General features: G+C 37.0%; 1 protein-coding gene and 2 long non-coding RNA genes across 3 annotated transcripts; 1 reads left to right on the top strand and 2 right to left on the bottom strand.

The window, feature by feature from the left end:
* Positions 1–412: 412 nt before the first annotated feature.
* LOC113055971 (uncharacterized) lies at positions 413–1650 on the bottom strand. Its single transcript, XR_003277631.1, has 3 exons — positions 1567–1650; positions 1417–1447; positions 413–936 (listed from the first exon to the last, which is right to left on the bottom strand). It is a non-coding gene; the product is annotated as an uncharacterized LOC113055971 (long non-coding RNA).
* A 7488-nt stretch (positions 1651–9138) lies between these two features.
* Positions 9139–11791, top strand: LOC113055983 (uncharacterized). The gene is made up of 4 exons (XR_003277636.1): positions 9139–9237; positions 11233–11326; positions 11432–11554; positions 11630–11791. It is a non-coding gene; the product is annotated as an uncharacterized LOC113055983 (long non-coding RNA).
* Positions 11792–15919: 4128 nt separating this feature from the next.
* LOC113055117 (zinc-binding protein A33-like) lies at positions 15920–22891 on the bottom strand. The gene is made up of 6 exons (XM_026221117.1): positions 22496–22891; positions 22263–22358; positions 20301–20531; positions 20189–20211; positions 19987–20108; positions 15920–16431 (listed from the first exon to the last, which is right to left on the bottom strand). The coding sequence occupies exons 1-6, from the start codon at positions 22889–22891 to the stop codon at positions 15920–15922; spliced, it is 1380 nt and encodes a 459-aa protein (XP_026076902.1).
* Positions 22892–24084: the final 1193 nt, after the last annotated feature.

Here is a 24084-nt window from a genome sequence, read left to right as displayed (position 1 = left end):
CCCCCCCCCCACCTAAAATCGAATATATGAGGATCCCATGAACTGTCCAACAAAACACAAAATAATTAACATGATATTTTGAATGTGAAAATGTAAGTGCTTTCAATGTCTCTGTAGCCAATAGTTCACTATAAACTTGTGATCCAGCAGTTGAGAATCCCTGATCTATTACTAAATGTTTCTTTCTTTATTTACACTCTTTCTCTATTTTAGACTACATGAAAAAGCAAAATTCGGAATAATTTTTTTTAAAACTCAAATCAAGTTATTCAGATGAAACTATGGATTCAAATGTAGAAGTTAAAAATAAATATACAGTATATGTGCATTAAATTATGTATTCCGATCACTATATGCATTCCATTTACTGACAAAAGAAATAACTGACAAACCGCAGACAATTTGGTAAATTTATGGTACAAACATTTATGAAATAGCCGTAACAAATTACAGGAGTAATGCAAATAGACAATAGACAGTATCATATCATCTAATTCAGGTGAACTAATCATGAAACTTTGACATATTCACACGCTGCTTAAGATATGAAACACAGTAACATTTTGAAATGTGCCAATTAAATGTTAGTTTGTAAAACAAAATCAGTAAGATTTTTACATTTTCTATTGCAAAAGCTGGCCATGCATGATTAAAATAGCTGCCTGTAAGCGTTGCAAATATGGTCTGTGAGTGAACTGATGGTTCAAGACCCTGAAAGACTTTCTTTGGATTATATTTCCCCTTTACTTTTAAGTTGAATAAATCATGATTTCTTCAGTGATAACAGGCTGGCCGTTCTTTATGATTACACATCCATATTTTTGAAACACCTTGCTGAATATTATTGTGATAATGAGTAACTGTTGCATTTCTTGGTATGACCATGGATCTCTGGATATGGTTGTTTCTGTATGACTGAACCCCTGCATTGCTCACCTAAAGAGAAAATATGAGGATATGTAAGAGGTGACTTCATGCTGATGATCATGGTGAAACTTGCTGACTGAAACTGTCTGTTTTTATTGAGATCAGCTCCCTGTACACAGAGTACACAGTTTGCATAGGTCACCAACACGGGGTGGAGGCTGTTGATAATGTTGAATCTTAAAACTATTTATGTGTGTATTTCTTTTTCTTCTTCTGTAGAGTTACAATGGTAATTCGTAAATAGTATTTTATTTACTTTTATGTTTTATTAAAGTTCTATTTTGACCCCTATAGTAGGTGTTATTTTTTCACCATAATATTTGGTAGAGGGGGAATAACAATACAATTCTGCTTAGAGCACCCATTTGGCCTGCAGCAGCCCTGGATAAAGCACTGTGTCCTTAAGAAAATCCCTAGAAATCTGTCCTTTTAGTTCATTTGGACTTCATAGTATGTAAATTAATGGTTTTTGAGATGTTTCACTCTTACCAAGTAAGTAGGGATGCCATTGTTTTCCATTCTGTAAAATACAAAGGAGTCATGTCACCGAATTAAACTTACTATCTAAATTATGCACATTTCAGAAAAAATAAATAAATGCAAACATAACCCCACTGATAAAAAAATAAAAAAACTGACCTGATTGATCCATGTGATCCACTGTGTGACACCGGCCTGCATGATCTACAATTATTTACTTCAATTGTAGAGTTAAATATTCCCTGGTGTGGTAAGCAGAGATCACAGATGATAGATATTTCTCTGACTATGCCTTATAAAGCAATTTATATTAATTAATTAGCATTTCTCTTTACTTATTGAATAACTTTGTTTTATTGACAAATGCATTATTTTACTAACAAGAATTTGATGCATATTTATTTACAGTGCCTTGCAAAAGTATTCATACCCCTTCATCTTTTCACATTTTTATGAAGAAGGCTTATGTTAAACTGCTTTAAATTACTTTTTCTCCACACAATCCACAATACACTCCATTCAAAAAGTGTACTTCGTAAATGTATTAACAATAAAAAACTGGAATAAATATTCATACCCTTAACTAAATATTTAGCTTGAGAACTTTAACAGTCTCAAGTCTTTTTTGGGTCCACAGCAAAATATCCAGTTCAATTCAATTCAATTCATGTTTATTTGTATAGCGCTTTTTACAAAATAAATCGTTACAAAGCAACTTTACAGAAAATTATGTTTCTACAATATTTAGTAGTAGCTAGTAGTTTGTGCACATTTGACAGGATTTTAGAAAAAAAAAAAAAAAATAATAATAATAATAATACAAGACGTAGTCAGCTAGACGATGAACTATCAATATTATTAATTAAGTTATTATATGATTCAGTGACACATTTAGCAATAATTGTTAGTTCTGTTTGATGATTCAAGGTAGCATCATCTGGGGTCCTCTGAGAGTCAGCATCATCTTTTCTCAGGTGTTCTGGATCCAGACTGGAGCTTGTTTAAATCCTAGTTACCACATCCCGTGGCGAAACATAGAAACAAAATACAGACATCATTAGCATAGCTGCTGATCCAACAAAGTAAAATTAGTTTAACCCAAGTTAATGAATAAAAATGCACCTTTGAACAGATGCAACTACACTCACAATTAAAAAGATACATTATTCGAATGCTTGGCGAAAGAGATGTGTTTTTAATCTAGATTTAAACAGAGAGAGTGTGTCTGAACCCCGAACATTATCAGGAAGGCTATTCCAGAGTTTGGGAGCCAAATGTGAGAAAGCTCTACCTCCTTTAGAGGACTTCGCTATCCTAGGAACGACCAAAAGTCCAGCGTTTTGTGACCTTAGGGTGCGTGATGGGTTGTAACGTGGTAGAAGGCTAGTTAGGTACGCAGGAGCTAAACCATTTAGGGCCTTATAGGTAAGTAATGATAATTTGTAACTGATACGGAACTTAATAGGTAGCCAGTGCAGAGACTGTAAAATTGGGGTAATATGATCATATTTTCTTGACCTGGTAAGGACTCTAGCTGCTGCATTTTGGACGACCTGTAGCTTGTTTATTGACGAAGCAGGACAACCACCTAGAAGTGCATTACAATAGTCCAGTCTAGAGGTCATGAATGCATGAACTAGCTTTTCTGCATCAGAAACAGATAACATGTTTCGTAGCTTGGCAATGTTTCTAAGATGGAAGAATGCAGTTTTTGTAACATTGGAAATATGATTTTCAAAAGACAAATTGCTGTCTAATATAACACCCAGATTTCTGACTGTAGAGGAAGTAACAGTACATCCGTCTAGTTGCAGATTGTAATCTACAAGATTCTGTGTAGTGTTTTTTGGTCCAATAATTAGTATCTCTGTCTTATCCGAATTTAATTGGAGAAAATTGTGTGTCATCCAATCTTTTACATTTTTAACACACTCTGTTAGCTTAGATAATTGGGAAGTTTCATCTGGTCTCGTTGAGATATATAGCTGAGTATCATCAGCATTCTAATAATATTACCAAGGGGCAACATATATATTGAAAATAGAAGGGGACCTAGGACGGATCCTTGTGGCACTCCATATTTTACTGATGATAAATGAGATGACTCCCCATTTAAGTAAACAAAATGGTAGCGATCGGACAGGTAGGATCTAAACCATCTTAGAGCCTGCCCTTGAATACCTGTATAAATATCCAAAATATCCAGTGTTGTTTTGAGTTTTTGTTTTTGTGTCAATTTATCACCAGTAAAAATGTTGCTTCTGGTGTTGATTTGAATATGCATTAACACTTGCAGACTTTATAACCACATCATATAAACACTTCTCTTCTATCTTTACTTGACCCTCTAACTCTAGCACTTTCTATTCTAATTCTATTATTTAAAAAAAAAAAGACTTGAACTTTCATTTGCTGCTTGTTTTATTAAAAAAATGCGTTAATCTAACTGAGACTTGTTATAGCACTTATATATCTTTGCTCTTTTGTTGATTCTGATTGCTCCCATTGTTCTAGGGTGACCAGGTGAGATCGGCTGAAATTCGAGACGGGGGGTGGGGGGTTGTCTGTGGTCTTGGGTGACGGTATGGGGAGCTTATGATAGAGTAGTCTATAAGAAAAGATAATGAATTTCAAATCTTAACTAAACACATTTTTATTCAGAGTCATTAGACTTTAGTCTGCCACAAAAAACAACCAACATTAAAATCATGAACTCAAATGTCATTGTAAAAAGAAAAAGAAAAAAAACAATGACTTTTGTAATAGTGCGTAAATCAGACCTTTCTGTAACGCCAAAGCTGATAAGCTTAAACGAAAATTGTGTAGCGGAGTATTTTTTTTTTTTGTACACAGTGCCGCGAACTGTCAATCACTCCTGTACGCGTGCATCACTGTCCTCCTCGCAGCTGCGGAAACTTGCGATCTCTTCGTCAAGCTTCAAAACAAAAAGGGGACAAAAAGGTCCTATTGTCTTTGTGCATATAGATTAATTAGATAAATTAATATCTATATTTGTGCCTATAGCCACCTACGGACTACAGTATTTTTTTAGAACTTAGAAAAAAGATGCTGCAGCCGGCGGGGGCTGGTTGCAGAACGACTCAACCTCCGCAGACAGTTTTTAAGGGGGGGGGGGGGGTGAAATGCTCGTTTTCACTCAATATCCTGTTAATCTTGAGTACCTATAGAGTAGTACTGCATTCCTTCATAACTCCAAAAAGTCTTTTTTATTATATTCATAAGAGAAAGATAGTCTGTACCGATTTTTCCCGGAAAAACACGACCGGCTGGAGGCGTGACGTGTGGGCGGAGCTAAAGAATCACGCGCACCAGTAGGCTTTTGCGTTGAGAGCATGTGGAAGCTGTGACACAGATCCAGAGGCCTGAAATTTAACAAGAGCAGCATCAGCAAAGGCGGTATGCTATGTGGTATGTACTGAAACTGTATATATTTGCTTAGCGGTTTTGGAAAATGACTAAGTTCCACTTTATGTCGTCTTTTTTTTTTTTTTTTTTTTTTTTTAAGCTGTACATGTGGAAAGTGCAGTTGGATGACAACATCGCATGTTGTTTACTTGATGTGCTTACGCGCCGATAGCTAAATTAACAACACAGAGATATTTGAAGCAGTTTTACTCACCGCCTGCGGTTCCAACACACGATCGTGACCCTTTTCCGTTGGGACTGCATTATCCTTAAGAAATAAACGATGTGCAATCCGAAATGCAGGGAACAAACAAAAACACTTGCTCTGTAAAAATAAACTCCATCCACTGGTCCCTTAATGCTGTTTCTCTTTTGGTAATCTGTGCAGGGTTGTCTTGCCCTGGCAACCAAAAACTTCTTTTGTGACTTTTCGCGACGCTCTCGCTCTGATCAGGCTGTGCTCAGCCTCTCAGTGCTCTGCTATACGGGAGCGCGTGCTCTTCCAGCAGAAGAGCACGCACTTAGCACCCATATAAGGAAATTCCGCTCCATCTAACGTCACACAGAGCCATACTCGAAAAAAAACTTTCCGAAACTTGTGACAAACCGGAAGAGTTTTTTTTGGAACAAAAATACTCCTTCAAACGTACAACTTAATTTTTGAAACTTTGTCCATGTTTAGCATGGGAATCCAACTCTTTAACAGTGTAAAAAACTCAGTATGCATGAAATAGCATTTCACCCCCCCCCCCCCCCCTTTAAGTAAAATATTCGATTTTAGTTTTTCAGCTATTTTGACAGCCCTAGGCGATTCTAGCCCGAATCTGTATCTTCATGCATGAGACTGTCTGAATAACGTCAGAATTCACATTTCTGTTGTAGCCTATAAAGAGAAACATTGTGCAGAAGTATTATCTGCTGTTATGCGTGTTTGTCCGAAGCTGCAGTTTCTGTGTTTTTCCAGAACTTCGTTCCAAGTTAAAGCGGTGTCGAGCTGTTTTAATGCATTTTAGACATATTATGGTGCCCCAACCCGTATGACTTTGAACAGTGACTACGAACATTTAGTTTACTGCAGCCGCAGCCATCATTACCAAGCGCGAACCGTTGACTCTGACAGTGAATGAGATCATAGGTGTGTTCGACATCGAGAGTAGCCACGTGCAGGTGGGGAGAAGCTGGAAACGGAGATATGAAGCAGGACACGTTGTGGCTCCTGTTGTTTGCTGAAATTACGTCAGTCATGGCAGATCACGTGGCGTTTGCTTACTTGATCGCGTTTAAGATGTGTGTATAAGTGGTGTTTTGGAAGGGTGTCTTCCAAAACAAGATAACATATTGAATATATACTTTAGCAGTATGACATGGGTGTTTCTGCTAAAACAAAATGATAAAAAGTAACCTATAAAAAAATTCCGTGGTGGGTATGTGTTTTTTAAGAAGGTTTCAGCAACAAGATTTACAGTGCCCTCCTGCTGAGCTTTTTAACATTTTAAACATAACACCACTGATTTTCATAAACAGAAAAGCACAATTCTGTTGGATTTATATTGTGATTTAGACCTACTATTTGAAAGTGAACAGAATGTTGTCAAGTTGTTAAGTTGAAGTTACAGCAAGTTGTTAACAGTTTGCTAACCACATGCAGGTGAAGTATAAACACAGCAAAATAAACTAGACAATATGAAGAAACCAAACAAATGGAGGAACATAATGTATTATGTATCATTTGTATAGGAGCATACATTTATGACCACATTAGATTGTATGTTTTTAAGATTAACATTTTAGTTATTAAAAATGCTCACTTGAATAGGTTATGCTGCTGAATACTGTAAAAGGTCTGTATAAAAAAGAAAGTCATGCAAAATAAACATACACAAATTTTATATTAACAATAAAGTAAATACAGTAAAACAATATTTAATAAATATGATTTATAAGATGAAGACGACATAAAAAAGTCCATATGAGAATTTCTGAAACTGAAGTCAACTTGCAATAAACTTGAAACGCACGTCATCTGTGTCATCAGTGAATCCAGCCAATCGTGGATCAGTTGTGTCGTCATCAGAACCTGTGCAGCCGCTCTTCAGAAGCTGCGCTGGCTGAGCTCTCCGGCTACTCTCGAATCGCTCTCGCGGTACTTTGATGGCACAAAAATTTGATGACAAAATTTCTAACCGGCATGCACTGCTTCAAGTCAGCCGGCGATCGGTCTGCGCAGAGCTGCATGAAGTCGAACAAGCCTTATGAAACGAAGCGAACGCACAGGCCATAGTGTGACATCCATGTAAACATAGATGACGTCACTTTTTAAAAATAAAAAAATTAAGATAGCCTTCGTTTGTATGTAGGCCTAGGAAATGTATATATTTATAATACTTACTTAAATATAATTAATATTATTTTATTGCTTTTGTATTAGTTGTTTGAAGAGTAAAAAAAAATTGTTTGGTCTTAATGCAAATTTACAATCGGTAAGTCGGTCGGACTAAAAGCAAAAAAAAAATAAAAATAATAATCTAGTCAGTCCTAAATTGACAGGGTCGGTCGGGTTACGGCTAACAAGAATATTTTTAAGGATGGTCCCACAAACAAATAACCAAACAAAATGAGAGATGTTGAGCCCAGCAACAGAAAAGATAACTAAACTGAGTCAAGCTGCGACTCCCAGCACAAAACTAAATGCGCTAACTAAGGTGAAAAAATAAGAACGTGGTGATGTGTCCGTGAAGAAGGCTGTGGCCTTTATAGCCTCACTTCCCCAACTCAGCCTATAAGAAACTAGATAAAACAAGGAAATTAGTCAGTGTGAATAAAAATGAAAGCATTTGTTCAATAGAAAATGGTTTTTACATTTTTGCACCACTCAATAAAGAATTTATATCAGACATGGTGTTTTTTAATTTCAAAACTTCTTTGATGAGGTAAATGACTATATATAATGACGAAGGCTACAATTCAGATATACAGATAGTGTTCTGAGCAAGTTGTGATGTGATACCTATACAAATGTTCATATCTTTATCTAAATTTTTTTCATATCAATTCAAATGACAATGTATATATTATGCAGCACACCATACGACACTGACTGAGGGCAACCAAACTTTCAAGATCTCTTTGAGTGATCTTTCATATTAATAATCATATGAGAATGAGGAGCGCATTTCTTCTGTTGACTCTTCTGATTGGTGTACAGGCCTTTCATATTTTGAAAAAGCCAAATTCTAAAAACCATCAAGACATCACACGTTCGGCTATTGTGCGTGCTACTGCAAAGCTCTGCGAGACTGTTGAAGGCTTCAAAAAGGTATGAATATATGTATAATCTGTGCATGAAATTAATCTATTAGACAGCATGTACTGTTTTCCCTACAGAAATCTTTTGCAATGTTTGTCAAAACTTTGGGTCAGTAAAATCTATCAATACTAAATATTGTATTAAAAGCGTATTATGATTGGGGCAATCATAATACACTTTTAATACAATATTTAGTATTGATAGATTTTACTGACCCAAAGTTTTGACAAACATTGCAACAGATTTCTGTAGGGAAAACAATTGACAAAATACTTCTCCATACACTGTGACAATGATAAAAACAGATTACAGATGCATTGTAAAAATACATGGCATCAGTAATATGATAGCAATATGCTCATTGGTAAATTATCAATTTTAACAGGGCCATGCACAGACATTTTGAGGGGCAATGGCTGAAATCACAGGGGGTGGGGCAGTTATTGTTTAGCCGTATATATATATATATATATATATATATATATATATATATATATATAATGTAGAATGAGATGGGTATGACACAGGTATTACAATATAAAGGTGGTTCACACTTCTTGTGTCCCTGTTTTTCTAAAGGCATAAAAAAACATAGTAAATTGTGTTTTGTTTTGTTTTTATCTAAAAATGTACAAAGTTTTCTGTGAGGGGTAGGTGTAGGGTTGGTGTAGGGAGATGCTCTGATCCAATGGCATTAGGCATTATTATATTAACAGTACTCTAGCCCAATGGTGTTGTGAGGGCACCGGGGAGGGTTCACATCGATTTATTTACTACTAACTAGACATTTTGTGTGTCTGTGATGTGTGTGTTGTGTGTTTCAGCCAGAACCACTGAATGCAGAGACACTGGCAAAGGCCTGCAAAAAAGATGCATTTAAAAGTAACTTTGAAACAGGCATAATAATTATCGCCTATTACAATGTAAAAACAGATCTTGACCATCCTTTTAGTGAGAAACATCATTTTGACAGCGAGAGATTTCTAGACGGTAAAGCCCTCATCATCGAGGGAATAGAGAACATCAAAGCTCATGTGAAAAAGGAGAAATTTGAAGATGCAAGAAAGACACTTGGGGCAATCCTGCATACTTTACAGGTGAGTCAGACACAATTCAATAATGAATTTGTGATCAACATGACCAGTGGACTTCAGCAGACCCTTACAATAAATACGTTTATTCAAGGCTGCTATTGGTGCACTTTTTAAACTAAAAATAAGACCGTATAATTTCAGTTATAATTAGTAGATTCAGTTCTAATTTCCTATTTGGCAATACTTGTGCTGGTAACACTTTAGAATACTGTTTCTTACTGCATAACTAATAAGGAATTACTGAAGAACTAACAGGTGATTAATCATTAACACTTAACTCACTACTGTTAACTACTAAGAAAGATGTGTTAACTAATCAATATGTAATATAATTTTATGATTATGTTAAGTAACAGTTAGCTAATCAATAACTAATGTATTCTGTCATACCTTCTGAATAACTACTTTTAATTATCTACTACTATTAATTATTTACTAGTTTTCAAAATTACTTGAGTAAAAGGACAAGTATAAAGTACTACTATGGTACCAACTTTGTTACAGCCCACTTATTAGCTTATATTGGAAATAAAATATGGATTTTGTTTGCTTCTAAATGTAACTTTTGATTATGAAATGTTTGTTTAATTAGTTAAAATGTGGGCAGTATGCTGTACATGTTAAAATAGAATAAAATATGCTGTATTAAGAAATGTTCTCATCTCTTTTAGTCAAAATGATGTAGTTTATTATTATTTACTAATAGTTTCACTTTAGAATACTGTTTCAGGTTCTAAGTAAAGTCCTGCAAAATTATCTAATAATTCTTTATTAATTACTAATGGGTTCCCAATACTTTCACTTTAGAATAGGTTTAATGTTTCAGGATCAAAATAAGTCCTGCAGAATTATTTTATAATTCTTTATTAATTACAAACTGGATACCTGTATTTTCACTTTTCCTCAGGCTGTGCCTTGCATAAAGAAATTGAATTAATGGTAATGTGGTATATGCCGAGGAGGCACACATACAGTACTGTATATAAAATATAAAAACTAAGGTAAGTTATCATATGTCATAACATAACACACTCACAAAACAATTTACTACACAGGCAAAACCTCTATAAAATGTATTGCATTAATTAATATTGCATTTTCATACTACTACTACTACTGCTAATAACATTTATATGAAAGGGTCACAATTCAATGTAATTGTGTAAAACTGTTCATTAGTAGTTACTTCATAGTTATTTTTCTTGAACCCTAAATAGTAGATAATTAAAAGTAGTTCTTCAGGAGGTATGACAGAATACATTAGTTATAGATTAGCTAACTGTTACTTAACATAATCATAAAATTATATTACATACTGATTAGTTAACACATCTTTCTTAGTAGTTAACAGTAGTGAGTTAAGTGTTAATGATTAATCACCTCTTCAGTAATTCCTTATTAGTTATGTAGTAAGTAAGAAACAGTATCCTAAAGTGTTACCCTTGTGCTTCATCTTTTGATTGAGATATGGTATGCATCGAAGTATATTTGGCTTGTATTTGCTCTTTTGACTGATTGCCTATTAAACTTTTTTCTTCCCACATAGTTTTACATACTGTATAAGACATTTAGCTGTTTAAATTTATAATAAATTCTGGGATGTCAATTTGAGTCTCATACTTATGTTATATGTTTTGGCATCCAATACAATAGATTTGTTTGAAAATATTGATTAATAAAGAAAATGTTTCTGATTGTGAATGCATGATGTTTTTGTGTAATCCACTGGTAGTGTAGTGTATTATATTATTTTGTTAAAACTTTTGACTGTAAAAACAGACTGAATTTTTACATGCAAATAAATAAAACAATAAATCTTAAATTTAGGATAAATATTTGTATAAGTGTAACTGTGACACAAATGTGTTTTAAATATGAGATTTCATACCAGAAAATGTGTCTTATATAATAAGACACTAAGGCATATATTTCAGTAAATATTCTGAATAATATATGAACATCTACTAACTCACACTGGTTAAATATGGTAAATTAAAGGATTTCTACAGTCACAGTAACTGGATAGAGCTGGGAAACACTGAACCCTGTACTGCCCTGATCAATCCAGACGAGAACATACCCAACCCTGCAGGTAAGTGTGTGTGTGTGTGTGTGTGTGTGTGTGTGTGTTTTGCACAGCAAACACTTATGTATAAAAAAATAAAAAATAAAAACCTTGCTTGCATATTCCCTCCAGAAAAAGAACAACCAACATGTAAGGCAAACTGTGCTAATGAAAATTGTGGGGCCACAATTCTGCAAGACATTATTGACAAAAAGATTTTGACATCAGGACACTTTGGAGTAAAAAAGCCACCAGGTATTTTTTTTCATTTACAGATGGAATGTCGAATCGTCATATTGATATTGTTATTACTTTTTTATTCCTTGACAGGTAAATGTAGCCATGGAGGTACTCTAGACTTCACAACTGGCACTGGGAGAAGCTGGGATGGTATCAATAAAGACTACAGGGATTCCAGTCATGGTTTACTCCATAATAAAGCTGCAGAGGTTGCCATTAAGGCCAGTGTGCAGCTGCTGGAGAAGATCTGGAAGAACAATGATGACGCTATTTTCTTCAGGTACAGACAGATTCTTACTAACTAAGATAATCCTGATAAGAAGAAGTAATCCTAAATTGCTTCAGCACTTTAAGTGTTCAACTTGAAATATAAAAGTTATTTAAATGATGAAAATCAGTAAAGATTTCACACCAAAAAGAAACAAGCTGAAGTTAATGTTGTCAGGTTAATTTATATAGCTTTTTCTGCAATTAAACTGTGACTAGTTCTATGATGACTCACTCTCTCTCTCTCTCTCTCTCTCTCAGGCTGATGGGTCTTCATCAGGAAAAGCCAAAGGGTGAATGGAAAACTCATATTCCTTTCATTAGCTTCAAAGACAGATTTCCAAATGCAACTGAAAATGAAAATGTGGAAATTGAATGACAATGAGCAAACAGCCAATTGAATCCATGTGCATTAAATAAAGTTTGCAAATGATGCCTCCTGTTTCCTCATGTGATCAGCAGAATCATATTTCTTTGTGACACAAAAATAATTGTCACAACCACAGATACAATAGAACTCTTCAACTACAATGTAGATAGTACTCGCTTCCTTGAGTGGGACTGAAAGTGACTGAAATTGAGTGATTACTTTATAACTGTTTGACTGGAACTGTATTGCACCAATTAATATTATGGTTCCAACGGTCTCAGAGGGTTAAGCAAGCAGACTTTTTAACACAACAATTAGCCAACTTTTCTTGTTAGGATATCGTAAATATATCAAATTAAAACACCAGTGACATACAGTTGATTCTCGTTCCTTTTGCATTTAAATCTTTATTACAAGCAATCCCACGGGTATTAATGAACTTTGTTTTTCTGCTTCCATAAAAGTGCACATATTATATTGCCCTGTTTATCTAAAGGTGCTCTTTTTCTTGTTTTAAACCTAGCCAAAAATCAATGTGTTGCCTGTGAAACACAGTAGGCTTTTATAAGTATATATTTATTGTGAAATGACTGCATTTCTGTGTCAATCCATGTTAATTTGTACCGCGAACAATGCGCTGTCACTTAGTTCAGCGCATGCAGCACAGCAAAAATAGGCTCGGTACGTAAACATGCACCGCTCCTGGAACATACTGATAGACCGCAACTGCGTCCAGGGGGGACACTGTAATTCGTTAACATGGGTGCGTAAAAAAATACGCAACGCATACGCACTGAAGACGGAGTATGTGTGAAGCAGACGTCGGTAAGGAATTATATTTCTGAAAAAGTCTAAGTAAAATGTGTACAAGTTATATGAAAACTAATACAAGTAGATTAATAATAAAAAAGACTTAAGCCCTGTTCACACCAAAAATTATAACTATAAAGATAATGATATTAGCGTCCACACCAGCAAACTATATCGTTTGTTTATTCTGAGCGCACGTACGTCTGACGCTTTAAATCCTTTATATCTCTATCGTTATCTTTATAGTTATCGTGCTTGGTGTGAACGGGCCTTTACTCATGTTTATGATCTCTGGTCAAGCCGCTTCATTCTTCCAAATCTGGTTCCTTTCAGCTGTCATATACAGTAGGTTGACATCCAATATGGGTATTACTGCCGCATGTAGGTCGCGTGTTAAAATAATTCACGAAACTACCGCCAGATGGCGAAAAGGGACGGATTGTGAACTGAAAGTAATTGTAAAATGAGATAAAAGCAGGAAGTAAAACAACAATAACATTATGATATAACACTGTAACATATTTAGTGATAGAATTCCAGTGTGCCGCCCACGGGCCACGCAATTACGAATCACAAATATCGCGAAAATAGTTTAAAAAAAAAATCGTGTCATATATCTATGGAAAGCTGAGATTATTGCAATTCAAATTATACCAAACATGGTGTATAACTGTCACTGGTGTCAGTAACAGTAATACATTTCAGAACCTATGCAATGCTCCTTTAAATGATGCCGTTAAGACCTCCGTGTCTGAGGCGAAAACCGCCTCCGTTTTTTTTTTTTTTTATAATGTTGAGCTCCTTTGTTTCCACCTTTCATACAACCAGGTAAACAATAAACGATAAATTTACATTTTGAATATTTCCTTACCAAAGTCTTTCACTCGCTTCTCGCTTCTTTCACGCTGAGAAAATGGCGGCTGCTCGCACTGGAGACGTACGATCTTAACTTAACGTGATGTGCGTGCTCTCCTTCACGTCCGCGTTCTCAACCCAGCCCTGCTGGGTTAAAACGGAGACCAATTTTCAACCCAAATTTGGGTTAAAACATCCAAAAGTCCTATCCAACGGTCTCAACCCAGCATTTGGGTTGAAAAAACAACAAACATCCGCAAATGAAATATTTCTGCTCTTAAAAACTTAGCTTCTTCTTTTTATTTCTTTTTTTTTTTTTACTTTTTATTCATCAAAGTATCCTAAAAAAGTATCACATGTTCTGAAAAAATATTAAGCAGCAGAACTGTTTCTAACTTTGATAATGAATCATCATATTAGAATGATTTCTAAAGGATCATGTGATAATGATCCTAAAAATGCAGCTTTGCATCACAGAAATAAATTATAATTTAAAGTATAAAACATTTATTTTAAATTTAAATAATATATCACAATATTACTGTTTTTCTGTATTTTTGATCAAATAAATGCAGGTTTGATGAGCAGAAGAAACTTCTTTCAAAAACATTAAAAATAGTAATGTTTCCAAACTTTTGGTCTGTACTATATATATATATATATATATATATATATATATATATATATATATATATATATATATATATATATATATACTAAACTATTTAAAGGGACATTTAACCCAAATGAAAATGATTTAAATTCTTCTGCTTTAAATCATTCAAAACCTAAGAGTTTCTTTCTTCTGTTGAGCATGAAAGAAGATATTTTGAAGCATGTGGGTAATCAGAGAGTTAATAACTAAATACTGTGGAAGTCAATGGAGACCAGAAACAGATAGGGTTACTTTTGATGGAAAAATAGGAAAAAATAAAGAAATCACTAAATTTTTAACACAAATGTAAAATAAATGTAGTGTAATTTGTGGAATTAAAATATTTTATTTAATTATAGCATTAAAAACAGCTAATCTAAGTCAGAGTTATTATAGTTAGCTAAGAGGTGTATTAAAAGCATGATATAACATTTAATAAAGTGAAATTAAATATAACATTTATAAATAACATTTTTGTTTTAGCAAGTTGCCAAGACAACATTTCTTATTTTAATTTAAAACAAAATGACTAAATCTTTCAATTAAAATGAAAACAGAAAATGTAATATATATATATATAGAGAGAGAGAGAGAGAGAGAGAGAGAGATTTTAGTTATTTAAAATGTTAATAAAAAAAAACTATAACACTTACTATACTAAAGTAACACTGCTCTATATTCATATTCACATTTAAATAAGTAAACAGGAACTTTCTCAACCAAAACTGAGCTGAACTGAGCTAACCTTGATGAAAATACACTAGAAAGTCATTTATACTGGATTTGATCTTTAGTGATACACATTTAAACACTGTTTTTAGTTTAGCACAATGTTTTTCCTCTGAACATTTGAACCAACAACAGAAAGTCTGAAAACCAACACACTTTCACAATGAAAACAAACAAACAAACAAACAAAAACGAACATTTTTTTCCTTTTCTTTTAAGCTTTTTTTCTTGAGTCATGACTCCTAAAATCTGGGTGGATTCACAACACATCACGGTTTCTCATCGGTCAGATTTGAGAAATAACATGATTGATTTTAACCTTCACCGTGAGTTTTAATTCAGTGCAGCATGACGCTTGATTAATAAATCTAGAGAATAAACTAATGAATAAAAATATATTATCATAACAGAAATCCAGACATGAAGATCATAGTTTTAATATTCCCTGATGTTTCCATGTTTTCTGTGTCTGAACGCTGAAGATATCTGGATATACTGTGACTAAAATGGAGTGACTTGATATTAACTTCAACTCAGCAGACAGATCCTATAAACTCAATCATCTAGTTTGATTGCTCTCACTAAATTAATTGTATTATTTATTGATGTATAACAGCAGTGTGTCAGTGTGAGTGTGTCTGTAGAGCGGAGATCAGTCTGTATGTACTGATATTCAGATCTACAGGTGTAATGATTACTGACTGCTGACTGGTAAGATCTTTAGAGGCAATAAACTATAACAATATAAGAATGGGAAGACGGTGTCAGTGAAGGTGGTTGTGAATGTGTGTAGATGTGTGTTAGTTACAGGATCAGAGAATGACAATGTTCCCCTGTCATAGTCCAGATACACTCTCACACTGTCCAGCGTCTGTTTAACAGGAAAACCAAATGTTGTAAATGGTGAGAGATATGGAGATTCATGATACTGCACACACCAGACATCACTATTAAAGAAACCCCATCCCTTCCTCTGGTTTGATGCTGTAGTGACTCCAATACTCCAGCACAGACTCTCTTTAACCTCCACGTCCCAGCAGTGTGTCCCTGAGTTAAACCCCTCTGAACCCAGGACACAAAGACACTTATCAAATCTCTCTGGATTATCAGGAACTGGTTGATTGTTCACACTTTTTCTTAGACTGGTCAGATCATCAGACAGGAGGAGACGTGGATGAGCCGTGTTTGGATCCAGAATCACAGGAGCTGATGAGACACAATCAACAGGTGATTTTATTGTGATGTTCATATAATGATCAAGAGTGAACTGAACACAGATTATTATGAGTTATGACACTGTTGATCAATCACATCAGACATTTTCCTCTGACCCCTCAGTGTTATTAGTTACACACTCATTTTTATTATCAGTGTTTAATGGCATCAGACACAAACACTATGTGTGATTCAAAAATCTGTGTCCATCGGAAACTGTAAAAAAATGTCGTATATTCAGCATTATCTGATCATGTTCATTAAACTGTGTCTCTGTCTGTTTGTAAATAGTTTGTTATTGTCTGTTTGTAATGTTGTATTCAAATCTCTGTGGAATGAGTAATTGAGGATATTGTGGTAAACACATAATTGTCTGAACAGAGCCTCATCATTCTGTCACGGTGTCTGTTCTGTGTTTCCCTGGGTCTCCACTAGTGGTCTCACTTCCCCATAGGCACCTCACCGCAGGCACTACAATTCACACAAAGCCTTGTCCCTTCATCAGAGTAATTGCACACCTGTTAATTGCACTCAGGTGTCTTCACTTCACAGTCATTATCCTGCCTATTTGAACCGGTCTGTTTCTGTTTGTTTCATGGAGTCCTTACTTTCCATCACCTGGTTTCCTCACGTTCCTAGTATTTCAAGTTCCTGTTCTTGTTTGTTTGTTTGTTTGTTTGTTTTTTGGACTGATGTTTGGTTATGACTGATTTTGGATTATCCATTAAATCTCACACTGCTTTTGGATCTCTCGTCTCCTGTGTCCCAGTCGTTACAGATCGTTACAGAAGGACTCCATCATGTCGAGATTCAGCGGTGTGGGTCTTTGTGTCCATTCCCCAGCCAGTGTGGAGGAGCGGAGGGGGAGATTCCTAAAATTAACCACCCTCTGTCAAGAGGGGAATGAGGTGGGTGGTGTGGCACAAGTGTTCTGGACACTGGCGGGTGGATTGGGATATAATGATGCAGCCCTGAAAGACCCTTTCCAACGCCGGTCTAGATAACCCTGTGCCAGAAAGGGAAATGGATCAGCTTGATGCCTTTGATTTTTGGGGGTTCATTTTGTACTTACAACATCGGTCTCCGTGGGATACCCCAGCCACACCTGTCTCTCCCTGTGGGATGGCCGACTCTAGACCAGGGTTTACAGACAGGAGGACCATCAGCCCAGCGCCACTGCACAAGATGGCCACCGGCCCAGCGCAAGATGGCCATCGGCCCAGAGCCATGGCACAAGATGGCCCACTGTCCAGTGCCTCTGCACAAGATGACAGCCACAGTTGACCCCCCAGAGTCGGGTCAGGTCCCTGTTGACCCTCATGAGTTAAGCACTACCACAGTTAGACCTCAGGAATCAAGTCAAGTCACCGGTGATCTTCAAGGACAAAGACAAGTCACCAGTGTTCTTCATGGGCAAAGGCAAGTCAGCGACTATCTTCATGGGCAGAGGCAGGTCACCATTGATCTTCATGGGCAGAGTCAAGTCACCATTGATCTTCATGAGCAGAGTCAAGTCACCAATGATCTTCATGAGCAGAGTAAAGTCACCATTGATTTTCCTGAATCCAGTCTAAATTCCACGGATCTACCAGAGCCTCTCCACGTCTCTACTGAACTACCAGAGCATCTCCACATCTCTACTGAACTACCAGAGCATCTCCACATCTCTACTGAACTACCAGAGCATCTCCACATCTCTACTGAACTACCAGAGCATCTCCACATCTCTGCTGAACTACCAGAGCCTCTCCACAACTCTGCTGAACTACCAGAGCCTCTCCACGTCTCTGCTGAATTACCAGAGCCTCTTCACGTATCTACTGAACTACCAGAGCCTCTCCACGTCTCTGCTGAACTACCAGAGCCTCTCCACGTATCTACTGAACTACCAGAGCATCTCCACATCTCTGCTGAACTACCAGAGCATCTCCACAACTCTGCTGAACTACCAGAGCCTCTCCACGTCTCTACTGAATTACCAGAGCCTCTTCACGTATCTACTGAACTACCAGAGCCTCTCCACATCTCTACTGAACTACCAGAGTCTCTCCACGTCTCTGCTGAACTACCAGAGCCTCTTCACGTATCTACTGAACTACCAGAGCCTCTCCACAACTCTGCTGAACTACCAGAGTCTCTCCACGTCTCTGCTGAACTACCAGAGCCTCTCCACAACTCTGCTGAACTACCAGAGCCTCTCCACATCTCTACTGAACTACCAGAGCATCTCCACATCTCTACTGAACTACCAGAGCCTCTCCACGTATCTACTGAACTACCAGAGCATCTCCACATCTCGGCTGAACTACCAGAGCCTCTCCACGTCTCTGCTGAACTACCAGAGCCTCTCCACAACTCTGCTGAACTACCAGAGCCTCTCCACATCTCTACTGAACTACCAGAGCATCTCCACATCTCTACTGAACTACCAGAGCCTCGTCACGTCTCTGCTGAACTACCAGAGCCTCTCCACATCTCTACTGAACTACCAGAGCCTCTCCACGTCTCTGCTGAACTACCAGAGCCTTTCCACGTCTCTGCTTAACTACCAGAGTCTCTCCACATCTCTACTGAACTACCAGAGTCTCTCCACATCTCTACTGAACTACCAGAGCCTCTCCACGTCTCTACTGAACTACCAGAGCCTCTCCACGTCTCTGCTGAACTACCAGAGCCTCTCCACATCTCTACTGAACTACCAGAGTCTCTCCACATCTCTACTGAACTACCAGAGCCTCTCCACGTCTCTGCTGAACTACCAGAGCCTCTCCACATCTCTACTGAACTACCAGAGCCTCTCCACGTCTCTGCTGAACTACCAGAGCCTTTCCACGTCTCTGCTTAACTACCAGAGCATCTCCACATCTCTACTGAACTACCAGAGCCTCTCCACGTCTCTACTGAACTACCAGAGCCTCTCCACGTCTCTACTGAACTACCAGAGTCTCTCCACATCTCTACTGAACTACCAGAGCCTCGTCACGTCTCTGCTGAACTACCAGAGCCTTTCCACATCTCTGCTTAACTACCAGAGTCTCTCCACATCTCTACTGAACTACCAGAGCGTCTCCACGTCTCTGTTGAACTACCAGAGCCTCGTCACTTCTCAGCCGAACTCTCTGAGCACTCGACTTATCCTGTCGTGGCTACGGAGGCCACCCTTAACTTGTTCATGTTCTCTGTTTCAGACTTGCCTAACCACACTTGCTCCTCTCTCTACAAACAGACAATAACAAATGAGCAACACCTGCTCGACCCACCGGTCTCGAGTCCCACGGAGGAGATGGAAGGATATAAAACCGAAGCAATGACAGTGACGGACGAGAGAGAACCAGGCCTGGGTTTTAGTTAGTTATTAAATCTTATTTGATTGTCCGCTGGTTCCCGCCTCCTTCTTCCCGATGATTATGAAGGTTTAATTTGTTACAGTTATATACCAGGAATAATAGTCTGATCTTCTCTCACTACGAACTGAAATAATCTAGTAGTTTCGTGTCATGATGATAAACTGTTGTGTGTAAGTGCTCAGATCTTCTCCAGACTCACTGTTCTGGACGATGTCCTGCATCTTCTTCCAGACTCTGAAGGGCAGGTTTACCAAGTATCGCGGCACATGAATCAGAGCTCCAGAAGGAGTCTGTGGATCCGGCTGTGATGAGATCTGGACTCTGGAAGAACATTCAGAATCATAACTGAAGTGCCTTTGGATCAGAAGCAGAGAGAGTAGAGACAGCAGCAGATCACTCACCTTTCCATCGAGACTGGAAACTTCTGCAGAACAAACACACCATTGATCATCAACAACTGATCAATCAATCAATCAATCAATCAATCAATCAATCACTGATCTGAAATCAGACCTTCAGAAAGCAGACATCACTGTCTTTCATCATCTCCTCTGTGTCTTTGATTGTGTGTGAAAGAGCTGAGATGTGTGTGTTGATCTCCTCCAGCTTCTCCTCCATCATCTTCTTCTTCTGCTCCTCTTCCTCTCTCAGTGCAGTGATTGTAGCAGCTTCTTCATCTCTGAGAAACTGATGAAGCTTCTCAAACTGCTGTTTAATCTGACGCTCTGTGTGATCAGCTTGAGACTGAAATCAAATCACATTCACTTCAGTCGTCTCAGAGACTCAACTGAAGCAGCATGAATGAGTGAGTGGATAAATATGGGATAGTTAACTACAGTTTTAACTTTCTGAAGTACTAGTACTGTAGCAAAGAAGGGAATATCCTTTCCCCTGATCTGATACAGCAGTGGTTTTAAAGGAGGACGCTGCCCTGGATGATGTAAAAGATGACATATACTGTGCTGATGGGGCTTCTTCATGACTACTTCAGTTATGCTAAAGAGATCATGAAAATTGACCGTGATGTATGATCTGTATTCATGGACTATGAAACAAACTGTAAGTGTATAATTTGTAAAAACAATATTAAATGCTTGTTCTGTGTGGTTTAGTAGAAGAGTTTACACTCTGTCATTCATACACATGCTCACATTCTTTCACACACACACACACACACACACACACACACACACACACACACACACACACACACACACACACACACACACACACGTATGTTAAATGTTATAATATCAGTGTTAATGTTGTGGCTTATTTGTGTACTGTCATGTCAGAATAGTTTAAGAACTTAACTAATTGTACAGTTATTGTATAATAGTGATTTCTATATATTTTTATACAATATATAAAATTTTCCAAAGTCAGATTTGATCTTAAAAGTTATATTCAACAGATGTGCAATGCTTTATTTATGAACTCTGTAGCTGTTAATGCCATACTTTTCTGCATTTCTTCTTACATGTTACTTTTTGACTGTTTTCTTTTCTTTTTAATAAATATTTACCTCGGATACTTATTATTTGTGAGTAAAAGTGATTTTAAATTGAACAAGATTTAATGCCTAGCTTAATTTGGGTTCAATTTAGACTAGCAATGTAGTAGTTTTAACCCATGAAAAAAACACAGAGCATGAGTTAAGACATGATAACCCAACATGTTGGCTTAAAATAACCAAAATTGGGTTGTTTTCAACCCAGCAGTTTTTAGAGTGTAGTTATATAACTATGGTCACAAATTCCGAGGTTACCAGCATTGTTTAATGATTCAGTGTCTTTTTGTCCCAGGACAGGGCATATGTATCTATATCATCTGTGGAAGGCATAGGACCATAAATTGTTCGTCCAATCATATTCCTCGGTCCGAGTGCTATGATAGGCTGTCCTGCCTGCCTGTCAACATACCTGTACATATTTGCATAACTCTGTGCAACTTGTTCTCACAAACATGATACATGATCAGTGCTTTCTGTTTTGCTTTTGAAGACACGAGCAGGAATAGAAAGTGTTATAATTGTAATATTCTGCACTTTTTACTGTAATGTTTTCTCACTGGTGAATGAGAAGTGAGGTCATCTGACAGCGTTGCATCCAATCCTCCAGCAGCTCTGTTCTAGCCTCTGGTCTGCCGATGCATGTTCAAAGAAAGAGGCGTGGCTCTGGAGAACAGTTATGCAGGGAAAGTGGGATCTTATGCTTTCAAAGCTAGCTTGCTACAACCAGCCTCTCTGAAATCACCTACATTACCTTTAAGCAGCGAGAAATTGTTCTACCGAAAAGATTGTCTTAGTTCGCCTGAAGTAATTATCTAAAATGAAACTGCGGAAAGTGAGCGCATTGATCATATATCAATATGAGCAATAATCATCTGTGAGTGTCAATGCTTGATCTTCGTCAAATGTGTAATTACGTTGGACAAATCAATTCAGCTATCAGTGTCAAAAGAATCAATCCTCACCTTGATGTGTTGAACTGTTTTCTCAAACTCTTCTTTTATATTTTCATTGTGTTTTAGTTTGTCTTGTAAAGACTTCATTGCTGTATTGAGCTCCTCCTATAATTTAAAGACAAAATCAGAGATTTCTGTAATATAATCATATGTGTTACTGTATGAGCAAAATGATAGAGAAAGTTGTATAGCATGTTACTCAGTTTCTATGAGTTTTAACCCACAATATAAATCTGTCTTACCTTGTATGATGACACAACTTCAGCGATGGGTCTGAATTTGTGATTGTCGTGTTTCTCCGAATCTCTGCACACTAAACACACCGGCTGTTTGTCCTCCAGACAGAAGAGCTCCAGTTTGTTACCATGTAAATTACAGACTCCCCCAGATCTTGATGAATGCCTTTCTTTTCTTTCCTTTAGAAATGACTCACACAAGTTTTGTAATGCAAGATTAATAGGAGGATGATTATTTGAGGATGTTCTCCTGCAGACAGGACACTCCTGAGTTCCCTTGATTCTCCAGAACTGTTGGAGACACTCTTTACAGAAACTGTGACTACATGATAAAATAACAGGAGCCTTGAAGATTTCATGACACACAGGACAAGAAAAATCTTCTTCAGATAGTGAAGCCATTTTTCCTGTTTGAGCTCCTGCGATCTAAACTTTACTTTCACTTTCTGAAAGACAGTTTAAAAAATGATGAATCATAAGAATCACAAAGATCTGCTGTCTGTTTACAAACACAGTTCTCAGAAATCCTTCTTTAAAGAGTTTCTCCTCCTTTTCTATTGATCCTTATAGCTTTTGTTGAGAGAGAAGCGAGTCTGTATGACAGAAATAAGTCAGTCTCTTCCTGGTAAGTGTTGTAAAGGAGGAGTTTCTGATCACTTCTGGGTGTTAACAGGTCCAACAACAACATCAGGATTTCTTCAGGTTAAATTTGAACAAAATGCATTAAAATTTACTTGCTATGCAACTCTCAAATATAATGCTGTAAAACAATGACACAAATATTGATAATAAAAAGAAGACTCATAACACTTAAGCAACAATCAACCACCCCTTTAATATTGACCAAAATATGATTATTATGATTTTAGCCATAATCAAGCAGCCTTAATAAGTTTTGTCAATTGTTTTGATTATTAGTCTAATTAGTTTCTGGTTTCTCCTTCTAAAAAAAAGAAAGAAGAATATTCTGGAAGAATAATGATGACGCTGTCAGAGCTTTTGTTTTGTTATTTTGGCCACTAGAGGTCCCCAATGTGCCCTCACGTCAACATTGTGCCTTTTGTAATCAGTGTTATTGTTTTCACATGTTCCTCATTCTGTCCTGTCTATTTAAGCTGATCACTCCCTTTGCATCTTTGCTTGGTTATTATTGTCCCTAAGCAAGTTGCTGCCATAAATCTGCTCTAGTTCCAAGTATATTCTTTGAAAGTCTTTTTGAATTGTTTTCCTGTGATTGGTGTTGCTGTTTTTCTCTGAGTTTTTTGTTTTGGAGACTATTTTACCCTTTTTGACCCTTTCTGGTCTGAAGATTTTTCTGTTTTGTAACCTAACTTTAAACAAAGGACATTTTGTTCCCTTTTGCTGTTTTTGTTAAATAAACTCTTCTGAGTTAAGTTAAGAAGGTGTCTGACTACTGGGTTCAACTATCTCCTGTGGCTCAGCGGTAGCTCTGGCGTCCCCGGAGGACTCACCATGACGCTGATGAAATTGATCAATGAGAGCGCAATCCAGAATATCGCGAGCCGGAACCCAGCATCTCTCCTCCGGACCATAACCCTCCCAGTCTACCAGGTATTGATGACCTCTACCCCTAC

This window comes from Carassius auratus, chromosome 3, assembly GCF_003368295.1.
Source record: "Carassius auratus strain Wakin chromosome 3, ASM336829v1, whole genome shotgun sequence".
Classification (NCBI taxonomy): Eukaryota; Metazoa; Chordata; class Actinopteri; order Cypriniformes; family Cyprinidae; genus Carassius; species Carassius auratus.
This window is presented reverse-complemented; position numbering and strand designations above follow the sequence as displayed.

What these genes read in the sequence shown, in the direction of transcription:
- LOC113055117 (XM_026221117.1), bottom strand. Translation starts at nt 22,891, where the DNA reads ATGGCTTCACTATCTGAAGAAGATTTTTCTTGTCCTGTGTGTCATGAA. An exon ending in AAACAGTTCAACACATCAAG is followed by an intron (nt 20,532 to 22,262) that starts GTGAGGATTGAT and finishes ATTTGATTTCAG; the next exon opens with TCTCAAGCTGATCACACAGA. An exon ending in GTGATGTCTGCTTTCTGAAG is followed by an intron (nt 20,212 to 20,300) that starts GTCTGATTTCAG and finishes TTTGTTCTGCAG; the next exon opens with AAGTTTCCAGTCTCGATGGA.